This window comes from Entelurus aequoreus, linkage group LG12 (assembly GCF_033978785.1).
Source record: "Entelurus aequoreus isolate RoL-2023_Sb linkage group LG12, RoL_Eaeq_v1.1, whole genome shotgun sequence".
In the NCBI taxonomy this organism is placed as follows: domain Eukaryota; kingdom Metazoa; phylum Chordata; class Actinopteri; order Syngnathiformes; family Syngnathidae; genus Entelurus; species Entelurus aequoreus.
In genome coordinates, this window is record NC_084742.1 from 28,927,086 (window position 1) to 28,940,080 (window position 12,995).

The 12,995-nt window shown below is 45.3% G+C and overlaps 1 protein-coding gene across 1 annotated transcript; it reads right to left on the minus strand.

Moving 5' to 3' along the window:
- Positions 1-5,658: 5,658 nt before the first annotated feature.
- On the minus strand, positions 5,659-12,090 carry cnga1b (cyclic nucleotide gated channel subunit alpha 1b). The gene is made up of 15 exons (XM_062065470.1): positions 11,811-12,090; positions 11,656-11,752; positions 11,542-11,583; positions 11,423-11,458; positions 11,311-11,361; positions 11,149-11,253; positions 10,983-11,089; positions 10,745-10,919; positions 10,540-10,676; positions 10,298-10,470; positions 10,109-10,234; positions 9,889-10,041; positions 9,592-9,823; positions 8,703-8,878; positions 5,659-6,070 (listed from the first exon to the last, which is right to left on the minus strand). Exons 2-15 carry the CDS (start codon positions 11,736-11,738, stop codon positions 5,840-5,842), a joined length of 1,827 nt encoding a protein of 608 aa, XP_061921454.1. The 5' UTR covers positions 11,739-11,752; positions 11,811-12,090; the 3' UTR covers positions 5,659-5,839.
- Between the last annotated feature and the right edge of the window lie 905 nt (positions 12,091-12,995).

The following is a 12,995-nucleotide window of genomic DNA, read 5'->3' on the forward strand; positions in this document are numbered from 1 at the left end:
TCCAGAAAAGAAAGGTCAGTTCAGCAACATCAGCCTTTCTGCCAACACCGTGGCAGAGCGCATTTGTGACATGTCAAGTGACATTTATGATCAACTGTGTGAGAAAGCAAAATGTTTCAGTGTATACTCAGTCGCTCTTGATGAGACCACAGACATCACTGACACTGCCCAGCTCGCAATATATGTCCGTGGTGTTGATGACAATTTTGAAGTGACAGAGGAGTTGCTCACAGTAATGCCAATGCATGGCCAGACCACCGCTCAGGAGATATTTCACCAGCTGTGTGATGCCATTGAGAATGCCGGTTTTTCATGGAAGAGATTTGTTGGGATAACAACTGATGGAGCGCCATCAATGACAGGGAGGAAAAATGGACTGGTGGCACTTGTTCAAAAAAAACTGGAAGAGGAGGGTGTGGAGGAAGCCATAGCTCTGCACTGCATTATCCATCAGCAGGCCCTTTGCAGCAAATGCCTGAAATTTGACAACGTGATGTCTGTTGTTGTGCAATGCATCAACCACATCAGATCCAGGGGCTTAAAACACAGAAGGTTCCGTGCTTTTTTAGAAGAAATGGAGTCAGAATATGGGGACGTGCTTTACTTCACCGAGGTACGTTGGCTCAGCAGGGGAAACATGTTGAAGAGATTTTTTGAGTTGAGAGCAGAAGTGAAAGTCTTCATGGAGAAGAATGGGGTGGCTGTTCCTGTGTTAAGTGATCCTATATGGCTCATGGACTTAGCTTTTCTTGTTGATGTCACGCATGAGCTTAATGTACTGAACAAGAGGTTACAAGGCCAGGGGCAACTTGTCAGTGCTGCCTATGACAATGTGAGAGCATTCTCCACAAAACTTATGCTATGGAAAGTTCAGCTATCTCAGACAAACCTTTGCCATTTCCCAGCATGCAAGGCACTTGTGGATGCAGGCACACCATTCAGTGGTGAGAAGTATGCTGATGCCATTTTGAAGCTACAGGAGGAATTTGACCACAGATTTGCAGACTTCAAGACGCACAGAGCCACATTTCAAATTTTTGCGGACCCCTTCTCCTTTGATGTGCAAGATGCCCCTCCTGTGCTTCAAATGGAGCTCATTGACCTGCAGTGCAACTCTGAACTCAAAGCCAAGTTCAGGGAGGTGAGTGGAAGAGCAGACAAGCTTGGGCAATTTTTGAGAGAATTGACTCCCAGCTTCCCTGAGCTTTCCAGAATGTTCAAGCGGACCATGTGCCTTTTTGGGAGCACGTACTTGTGTGAAAAGCTCTTCTCCACCTTGAACTTCAATAAGTCCAAGTACAGGACCAGACTTACTGATGAGCATCTTCAAAGTCTACTGAGGGTCTCAATTGCTTCCTCCCTCAAGCCAAATGTGGCTCGGCTATGCGAGAGGAAGCGCTGCCAGACCTCTAGCCAAAAGTAGGCAAGAGAAGCCATGTTCAGAACAGTTCATGTTGAAAGTTTCATTAATGTTCATGTTAAAGGTTAAATAACTGTTAATACTGTTAATTTGAATCTGAAAAAAAATAATTTCTCTACCCACCAACTATATGTGGTTTCTTAAGTTTTTCTTATTTGCTGTTTTATTATTATTTTATTTATTTATTACTGATTGATTGATTTATTTTCTTTATTCTTTATTTGTTTATTTATTTTTTCATCTTATTTTGTGTAGAAAATTAAAAATTAAGATATTTGAGAACAGTGGAATGTTTTATCAGAGCTTTTCTTGTGGAAAACCGGAACCAAAGCACTGAAAAAGTGTAGGGTATAGCAGAAGCAAAAGCATTGAAGACAGTTTTTTTTTTCTTTTTTTTTCTGTTTTTAATAAATGCGTTTTTTTTGTTGAAAACCTGATGCGGCCCAGCCTCACCCAGACCCTAGCTCCAGTGGCCCCCAGGTAAATTGAGTTTGAGACCCCTGATGTATAGTCTTTGATTTCATTAATATGATCAATACGGTACAAGGGAAAAGGTACGTACTGACTCGTGTTGACAATCACAGTGGTTGGCCGGAAGCAACAACAACCTCAAAAGAGGATGCAATATCAGTAATTAAATGACTTGTGAATGACTTAGTACCCCGACATGGTTTCCCCAAAAAGATTAGGTCAGACAACGGCAACCATTTAAAAAAATACTCACTTAGCCTTGGTCGAAAAGGCTTTCGGACTAGAACACAGGTTTGGGGTACCATCCTGAGTCCCAAGGCAAGGTTGAAAGGATGGACCAGAACATCAAAAACTAATTGGCTAAAATCTGTGCACAGACCAAATTTAATTGGATTGACATGTTGCAATTAGCGTTAATGATCATTCGAAGGTCCGTGAATAAAACTGTTTTACCGCCCTTTGAGTTTTTCACCCTATGAGCTGCATACAAGTCAGCCATTCACAGGACCAGCAGCCCCCCCATGGAAGGAGGACTCAGCGTAAAACCAAAATGGTATTTTACACAAAAAACTGCAGAATTTGTGTGCCAGTTCTTCTGTACAGATTCCCTTCCGCCCGCTGAGAGGGTCAAGATCAAGGTCATCAAACGCAAGTGGACGGAGCTCAGGTGGACTGGTCCCTTCAAGGTCGTGGAACGGACGTCCCACGCCCTTCGACTGGCTGGTGGAGGGGACACCTGGTACCACCTCTCCCTCTGCACTACAGCTGAAGAACCTGACAGCTCACCAGGGGATGTCATTGCTGACATCGCCACAACATCTGCCCCTCAGCCCAGGAGACGAGAGAGATTTTCTACCTACATTACTCTTTTCAACTTCTATATTGTATATCCTTGTGTGAGACCAATCCAGTATGCTAAATGTTTCTTAGTTTTTCTTGCTTGTTTGCAGCATAACTATCTGTGTCGTTACATTAAGTGAAAAGTTTGATGTTCATCCCCGTTTTGTTACCTAAATTACTCTGATATTGATAGACGAAAGGCAGGATGTTACACCCGGTAGTGTTCCCTGACGGACTGGTGCTTGGGCGTGTTCTACTTTCTTTGTGTCTCAGTTCATCCTTCCTGACGACAGTGACTGACAAGTGTCTAAGAACATACAGCGGACTTTAAATAGACTGGGTCAAAGGGGATAGCTAGACTTATTTTTGACCTGTGCAGTGTGATTAATTACGGGGGACACAATAGCTATTACCGTGGAAATAACCTCTATATTTGTTACGACTCAACCCTGAACCATTGGTGTCGGATGCAGACAACATACTCTGGTAAGTTGTGCCCATCGTCCCTTTTATGTTGTTTTGGGGCTTGACCTGATTGATACAGACGCTAAAGGAATTATTAAAATTAATGTCCTTGAGAGGGCGTTAACTACCTCTACACTCTCTGTAGCACCTAAAGTACCACCCCACCTCGGTGGTGTTTCAAAGGCTCACATCTGTGCGTGCTAATGACATCACCACCGAAGGCCTGGTAACTTTGACCTTAGGATCGGGTGCAGACAACCTGTGGCTCAGGTGGATGCCAAAACCTGGGTGACTGTGTTGCTTCTTCCGCTGGACGTCCCTTTTCCCACACTTACCCCGCCCCTTTTAAGTTGACTGACATGTGTACCCTTCTGTTGACAATGCCACCCGACTTCTTCCCTTTGTGGCCCAAAAGCTGAATTACACGCGTTTTCAAATTATAGGAACCTCTTCGTCCCCCAACAAATTGGGTGACATTAACCGTTACTGGTGCACCACACTGATAGATGGCTCTAGGATAGGCCCTTGGACACGAGCTGACTTATTCTGGTGTTGTGGGGAGCACAAATTGTACATTAGAATCCCGACGTCAGCCGTTGGGCTTTGTGCTATGGTTAGACTGGTGACCCCACTCACCAAATAAACACCCCTTGGAACTCCTGTTTCAGCGGCCTCTCTAACTCCCCGCCGTCTTTGAGACTAACCAACCTGACTCGTGACGCAGTTGAGGGACTTGCTGAAGAACTTGCCCCAACCTCCCTCAAGACCATCCAGAACCGCACAGCCCCTTGTGCTAAGTGTCACTAAAGGGGGTCTAGCAAAGTGGTAACTTTAACACTTTAATGTGGGGTGTGCTTTATAAGTTTTGTACAAGTAATAAAGATCTTATTAGAAGATCTTAAAGGGGGACTTGTAGGAAGCAGATCAGAATCATATCCATATTTAAGTGTTACTTCTTTCTAAAAACTCCTATAGTCATATTTACATCAGCTAAGGTCTCGTGTGGTACAAAGTGCTTGGATTCGAGTGTCCTTGGTTAGAGTCAGAGCGCTGTCTTTGTTGAGACTGCCATTACATTCCTAAGATAAGGAGCACAGCTAGACTGGGGAAACAGCAGGTGGGGTGGACAGGAGAAGGAGGAAGTAGACAGGAGTTCCGGGGTTTTGTTAGACCGATCTGGACCGGGCTAGGGAACGCTTGGGTGCTGGGTTGGTCTCAGGTTTGTCCTCTAAGCTTGGAGAATAAACCACAAAATAACAATTACTGCCTGTTGATTGAATATAAACATCAGTTTATGTGCCATAAAAAGAATCTGGGAGAGACTAGCAATTTGAATTCCCCATTGGAGGAATGCTGGTCAACGCAACAATACGTATATATATATATATATATATATTCCTCGCGCACTAATTGACTGAAAGAGTGCGCACTTGATGTCACGTTATCGATGGAAAAAGGCATTTTTAGACAATATGATTTGCCTGAGCGTCTAGGGGACACCGAGAGTAACAATCGGTAGAAAGTGGATTAGAAAGGACAGATTAAAAAAAAAAAAAAAAAAATTAATTAAAAAAAACATTTTTTATTTGGGACTTCCTGAGGGCCGGATTTTGGACGCTGGCGGGCTGGATCCGGTAGTTTAGGGACCCCTGTTATAGAGTATTCATTCAATGATAGCTAGCTAAACTTTGCTATTATACAAAGGGACAAGCGGTAGAAAATGGATGGATGGGATGGAATATACAAAGCTGATGTGCATGTTACGTACGAGCAGTTTACACCATTACTATTGCTGTTGTTGTTATATACTATTATTGCTTTTGTATTGTTGGTCTTGTCTATTATATTTCATTTATTTTTTAGTTGTAATTTCCTCTTGTAATTGAGCTACTGTGTCAAACAATTTTCCTTGGTAATCTATAAAGTTTGTCTAAATCTAAACCACATTGGAAAGTTAATGTCCTCCCCATAATGGTTGTAAACAGCCTTTTTTGTTTGCCAAATATATTTTTTAGCCTTTATCACTGTTAACAAACTCAAATTACCTACAGACCTACTGTAGAAAGCCACTTAAAAGTTGTGAGTCGTGCACGGGTCCGATTTTACATTTCAACACCCACTTTATGAAGGTTGTGTACACACAAAACAAGGCCTGAAAGTAGTGCACATCACTTCTTACAATAAAGTTGTGATTTATAAAAATACAACTATTTGTTGTCAGCATTTGCACACATGAGACTTCAATAAGTCATATGATTCATACACACATTATGTACTTTGTATTAATCTTAACATAACATAATTGTGTCCCCATACACATTCGCTTCCTATTAAAGGAAATCAGGGAGAAAGTGGGGCGGTTTCAGATGTTGACAATAAAATTACCGATTCACAATAGATTTATTGCCAAGAAAATTCTGTCATTTTCGTCTCAATTCAGCCTGGATTGAAAGCCTGCGGGCCACCAGGTTTAGGACCTTTATTTCGAATCATTCCAATCAACAAATCATGGTTTTCCGTAGCACACAGAAGTTGGAAGCAATATGCTAGAAATTGTACTAATTAGCTTAACAAAGGTATAGCACACAGTCCCTAGCCCTCCTTTGTAGATACATACTATAACAGACATCAACAACATGTTTGTCATTTGCTGGGCTGTGTTTCAGGTGTTGGGGTTGGCGCATGGTCTGGCTGGACAGGGTGGGGCGGCGGTAACTTCCTTTCCAGTTTGTTGATGCGATGCTTGAGCTTGCTGTGAGTGGCTTCGTGTTCCGCCAAAAGACGAGCGTAACGTGTCTGCAGTACGTCGAGGGTGCAAGTCATTCGGTCTACCTTCTCCTCCATCTCCTTAGGGTCAGGACCCTGTGCCGCAACCTGCGGGACAAGAGAAGTCATGGGCTGGCAGCATTGGTCTAGAGCAGGGGTGTCCAAACCTTTTCCACTGAGGGCCGCACACGGAAGAATTAAAGCATGTGGGGGCCATTATGATATTTTTCATTTTCAAACCATAACAAAATATATGGATTTTGTAATTTATTTTACTTTCAGTCGTCCCGGGGACCATAAAGGGTCTCAGTCATTAAAATGTTAAAAATAAGTAAAATTATTATTATTATTTTTATTTAACGCTTACAGTAAATCTCTATATCAACTTCAAGTTGATACAAAGTAATACAAAAAAAGGTTTTATGGCTTTTCTGTCAAAAACAACTTTGTATTTTATAGTAAAACTGAAATATGCAGTATTTAGTAATTAGAGCCCTAAAAGATCAATAATGCAGGACACCATTGATTTTAATTATTTAATATTTTTGAGTAATCACAGTGAAAACATAAATAAAATACCACTAAACATATTTGGGATCCAAAAGGTGCCTCACTCATAAAGTGATACATTTTTATTAGTTTTTTTTTAAACTTTCAACACTTAAGTTACGAGATCAACTTCAGATATATCTGTCAATTTTACGTTTGAACTATTATTTTGTTCGTTTTATGCTCTTTTGTCAAAGAAAACTTTGATATTTTTATATGGCAACTACACAATATATGCATGATTTACCACATAAAACATTTTAAAGTGAAATATTTGAAGTAATTGGAGCCTTGAAAATAATTAATTATAACATGGATTTTTTGGCATCAGGAGCAGGGCCTGAGGATGATGGGGGATCGACGTCGATCTCTCGGAGTGAAGTCACTGAGGTAGTTAGACAACTCCACAGTGGCAAAGCTCCGGGGGTTGACGAGATCCGTCCAGAAATGCTGAAGGCTCTGGGTGTTGATGGGCTGTCTTGGTTGATACGCCTTTTCAACATTGCGTGGAAGTCTGGGACAGTGCAGAGGGAGTGGCAGACTGGGGTGGTGGTTCCCCTTTTCAAAAAGGGGGACCAGAGGGTGTGTGCTAATTACAGGGGTATCACACTACTCAGCCTCCCTGGGAAAGTTTACGCCAAGGTACTGGAAAGGAGGGTCCGGCCGATAGTCGAACCTCAGATTCAAGAGGAGCAATGTGGATTCCGTCCTGGTCGTGGAACAACTGACCGACTCTTTACGCTAGCGGGAATCCTGGAGAGGGCCTGGGAGCATGCCTATCCAGTCTACATGTGTTTTGTGGATTTGGAGAAGGCGTATGACCGCGTCCCTCGGGAGATCTTGTGGGAGGTGCTGAGGGAGTACGGAGTGAGGGGAACCCTGCTGAGGGCCATCCAATCTCTGTACAACCAAAGCGAGAGTTGGATGTAAGTCGGATCCGTTTCCAGTGGGGGTTGGTCTCCGCCAGGGCTGCGCTCTGTCACCTATCCTGTTTGTGATTTTCATGGACAGGATTTCTAGGCGGAGTCGTGGCCATGGCGGAGAGGGTATACGTCTCGGGGGGCTAAAGGTTGCGTCACTGCTGTTTGCAGATGATGTGGTCCTGATGGCACCTTCGGTTCGTGACCTTCAGCTCTCACTGGATTGGTTCGCAGTCGAGTGTTCAGCGGCTGGAATGAGGATCAGCATCTCCAAATCTGAGGCCATGGTTCTCAGCAGGAAACCGATGGTTTGTACAGTCCGGGTAGGGGACAGGACTCTGTCCCAGGTGGAGGAGTTTAAGTATCTCGGGGTCTTGTTCACGAGTGAGGGAAAGATGGAGAAGGAAATCAGCCGGAGAATCGGAGCAGCTGGGGAAGTATTGCAGTCTCTCTGCCGCACTGTTGTGACGAAACGGGAGCTGAGCCAGAAGGCAAAGCTCTCGGTCTACCGAGCTATCTACATTCCTACTCTCACCTATGGTCATGAAGTGTGGGTAATGACCGAAAGAATAAGATTGCGGATACCAGCGGCCGAAATGAGTTTCCTCAGAAGGGTGGCTGGCATCTCCCTTAGAGATAGGGTGAGAAGTGCAGTCACCCGAGAGAGACTCGGAGTAGAGCCGCTGCTCCTTCGCTTGGAAAGGAGCCAGCTTAGGTGGTTCGGACATCTCGTGCGGATGCCTCACGAGCGTCTCCCTAGGGAGGTCCTCGTTGCACGTCCCACTGGGAGGAGGCCCCGCGGCAGGCCAAGAACCAGATGGGGGGATTACATCTCCTCTCTGGCCTGGGAACGCTTCGGGATTCCCCAGGAGGAAGTCGCAAATGTTGCTCTGGAGAGGGAAGTCTGGGGGTCTTTGCTGGAGCTGCTGTCCCCGCGACCCGATTCCGGATAAGCGGTTGAAGATGGATGAAGATGGATGGATGGATTTTTTGTCTTTTTTTTTTTTGGCGCAATGGCAAAAAAAGAAAAAGAAAGAAAGACAAAAGAAAAATAAACAGCCTGCATGGCAGCTTTGTGTCAACATTGTAACTTTTTCTTGTTAGATTTCACCTCATTCCACTTTTTTTAATGTTATTTTTTATTTTTGCAATAGCATTTTCAGAATGTGTGGCGGGCCGGTAAACAATTAGCTGCGGGCCGCAAATGGCCCCCGGGCCGCACTTTGGACACCCCTGGTCTAGAGGGTTCAGAGGACACCTGGCAGTGATACCTCCAGATCCAGCAGACCGTCCTTCATTAGGATCTGTCTCCCCTTCTCCTCCAGCAAGGCTTTGGCATCAGGGTACTCAGTTAGCGCCTCCATCAGGTCATCTTTAGAAAGGCAGAAAAGGTCGGAGTAACCGATGCTCCGGATGTTTGCTGTCCGTCTGTTTCCTGCTTTACTGCCTGCCATTGAGGTAGAGCGCCAGTGAAGTAACACAGATGGCTTGTGACGCTACTTGATGCTACTTGACTTTAGACTATGTGACTTTACGCTACGTGACATTGCGCTACATTATGTTACACTACGTGACGCTACATGACCTGACTCTACTTGGCGCTACAAAATATGACGCTACATCACATTACTCACCACATGACGTGACGCTACGTTATGTTCCATGATGTTGCACTACGTTACGCTCCATGACGTTACACTACGTGACACTATATGATGTTACTATATGTGCCGTGATGCTACACAATATGACGCTACATGACGTAACGCTACATGACGTAACGCTACATGACGTAACGCTACTTGACGTAACGCTACTTGACGTAACGCTACTTGAAGTAACGCTACTTGACGTAACGCTACTTGACGTAACGCTACATGACGTAACGCTACATGACGTAACGCTCCATGACGTAACGCTACTTGACGTAACGCTACTTGACGTAACGCTACTTGACGTAACGCTACATGACGTAACGCTACATGACGTAACGCTACATGACGTAACGCTGCATGACGTAACGCTACGTGACGTAACGCTACTTGACGTAACGCTACTTGACGTAACGCTACTTGACGTAACGCTACTTGACGTAACGCTACTTGACGTAACGCTACTTGACGTAACGCTACTTGACGTTGCGTGACGTGACATGGTTACCTTTGATGGCCAGGATGCTGATTTCCCCAAAGTAGCTTCCATCACTGAGGACCACAAACTGTTTGATGCCGTCGTCGGCCACCACGGCAAGCTTTCCCTCCTTGATGATGTACATCTCACGACCGATGTCGCCCTTCTTGCAGATGTAGTCCCCGGGACTGTAGACCTGAGGCTGTAGCTTCAACACCAGCTCCACCAGCAGCCCCGCCTCGCAGTCGGCGAAGATACGCACCTGCATCCCAACACGGACGACAGGCGTTGCTCCTGAAGTGCGGGAAAGTGTGTGAGACCTCTGACCTTCTTAAGCGTGTCCAGGTGTACGTTGATGGCGATCTCCGCTCTCAGTTTGTCTGGAAGGAACTTGAGCACCTCCCGTTCGTCTACCGCTTTCTTGTTGGTCCACAGGAAGTCGAACCACTTGATGACGCGCTTCTCCAGGTCCTTGGTTACCTGGATAGCAGAAAGCGCTTCTGCCTCAAACATGACTTCTTGTTGACCTTTACGCCACCCCACTGACCTTGCGGAAGCTCATGTACTGCTTAATGGCGTCGATGCGGGCTTGGAAGTCGGCGCGGGCAGCGTTCATGTTGGTGATCATGGAGCCCACGTTACCCACGATGGTGGCAAATATCAGCACACCTACCTGCGACAGGCGGGGAGGTAAAACCCGATGCTAACACAATTGAGCTGGCAGCCAAGAACCCACCAAAAAGTCGGTGACCACAAAGAAGTACTCAGAGTTCTCGACAGGGGGTGGAGTTTCGCCGATTGTGGTGAGCGTCAGCGTGGACCAGTACATGCTGTAGGCGTACTTTCTTACCAGGCGTCCAAACTCTGGATCTGCCGGGTTAGGATAAACAAACCTGTCCGAACCAAAACCTGAAGGCACGTGGGAAAAAGGCGTTAGTGGACTCGGCTGAGGCCCAACTCAGATCTCAGAACGCTCACCAATGGCCTTGGAAAAGGAGTAATAGAGGCAGGCATTCCAGTGGATGATGATGACGATATACATGACCAGGTTGGAGATTCGCAGCGCATTAGGGTAGCTAGTTCTGGTCTCAGTCCTTTGGAAGAACTCCAGCATCCTGCCATGGAGACATGTCAAGACGATTGCCAGGCACTGCTGATGTCATCCAAGCACTGTGGTATCCACCTGTTGAACCTCAGCAGCTTGTTGAGGCGGATCTCAGGGTAGTTGAGGCCAAGAATAACATACAGAACATCAGTAGGGATCATAGAGAGCAGGTCCAATTTGAACTGGAAGCTCTTCGAGTAGCGCTCACGCAGCTTCTGCTGGTCCTTCACGAGAAGACCCTGCTCCAGGTAGCCTGCACATACACGCGTGGTCACACGGGCGCCTCATTAAAGCAAACCACCGCATGCATACAGACCCGTCCTAGTTCTGAAGACCATGTCGGCGAGGTACAGCAAATCGCAGCAAAAATCCAAAAGGAACCAGTACAGCACATAGTCCGTCTGCAGTTCCTCAAAGCAAGCCCTGGCACATACACGTATGATGAGGACAGGTGTGCTGGGACGTGTGGACAAGGATGTTACCTGGCGATGATGATGGTCCAGTTGTACATAACAGGAACCGTGATGATGAACAGCCAGTGATAATACGTGTTTCCTGCCGGGTCCACGACAGTGATCTCTTGCACACTAACACACGTTAGTATTATAAACACACATGGTAAATCTTCATCACATTAAACCTACACTGCCTCCTTCGTCTCCTTCTCTTCCTTCTCCTCTTTCTTCTTCTCCTTGCTGTGGAGGAACCAAACAACAACCAGAGATAGCAAAGAACCAGACAGCAAACCCAACTTACTTTTTCTTCTCTTTCTTTTTCTTCTTCTTTTCCTTCCTTGAAGAACAAGAAGAGCATAAAGCATACGTACGCCACACATGTTGTGTGTGTGTGTGTGTGCGTGTGTGTGTGGTTGTTACTTGTTGTTGCTGTTGTTGATGTTAAACAAAAGTTTGACACGCCTGAAACACAACACAACTCACATATTCATATGCTCTATTTTCATCTCTCGTTTCCATGACAACGACTCCTACCTGTCCGCCACAGCCAAGTCCGACTCGCCTTCCATATCCTCAAGACCCAGGTTGGGCGGGTCTAGCGGCGCCACCCTGGCCATCAGGTGCTTCTCTGCTGGCATGAAAGGTCATTTTGAAGACGCAAGTCATAGTTTGCTATTTCCGTCACCGACCTGTCAGATGATAACGTGCCCAATGAGGTCTTCTACAGCCGCAGTCTGCCCAGTGAATCCATCGCCCATGAAACAGAGGTGAACCCTACCCCCTGTCTTTAACACTCAAAACAACTTTTAAATACACACAAAGAAACGTGCAAAGTTTTTTCAGAACGCAGCAGAAGCGTTCAGGCAATCGGCCAGGCCAAGATAAAGAGATTAGAGGAGGGATAATAACCCACGCCTCACATACACACTTACTTCCCTGTCCTTGAGCAAAACTAAACTTTTGATGAACATTTTTTACTTTTCAAATGTCCACTTATCTAGAGAAAGATCACCTGAACAAACAAGAACAAAAAAAAGTTAAAAAAGTGAAGGGTGGAGCATTTAGCATCAACAGCGCTCATTTAGCTGAGTCAGCACAGATGCACGGGAACAGGCAGCTTTGATAGGATTAACACTTTGTGTGTGTGTGTTTGTGTGTGTGTGAGTGTGTGTGTGTGTGTGTGTGTGTGTTCTGGCAATGTTTACCTAATGGGGACATCGCTCTGTTTACACAGTCACCTTTAGGGGACCTCTGACGGTATGGGGACAAAAGAACAAGTCCCCTAAAGGGAAACCTTTTTAAATGATAGTCAGATCCATGCTGAAGATGCCTAAGTGATTTTTAAGCTTTGGCCCATAAAACATGTTTACTGGTTAGTTTGAGTGTGAGACATTTGCACAGCAGCCCCCTCATCAGGCTGTAGCTGGTACTGCACTCGCTGCTTTTTTTAAAATGGTCCTCAGTAGTCACGTACAAATTTGTGTGAATTATGCAAAATTATTTAAATTTGGTCCCGATGAACCATATTAACTCTTTTTCCCCAGGGTCCCCAGTAAGAATGATCAGCACATTACTTCATCAATCCAGAGATTTAAAGACGTGTATGAGCTAACTGGGCAGTGGCCATTTTACCTTTTTTTTTTTTTATGCCTCCACAACCTGTAGAAAGGGTGGTCCCCACAAGTGATGGTCAAAAACTTGGTCCCCATTAGAAATGATAACCAGTACGTGTGTGTGTGTGTGTGTGTGTGTGTGTGTGTGTGTGTGTGTGTGTGTGTGTGTGTGTGCGTGTGTTGGTCAGCTACAATATGAAGCAACCAGCAGGTGGCGCTGAGTGTCCAAGGTCATATAAATGATTTACAAGTGAAAGTAAA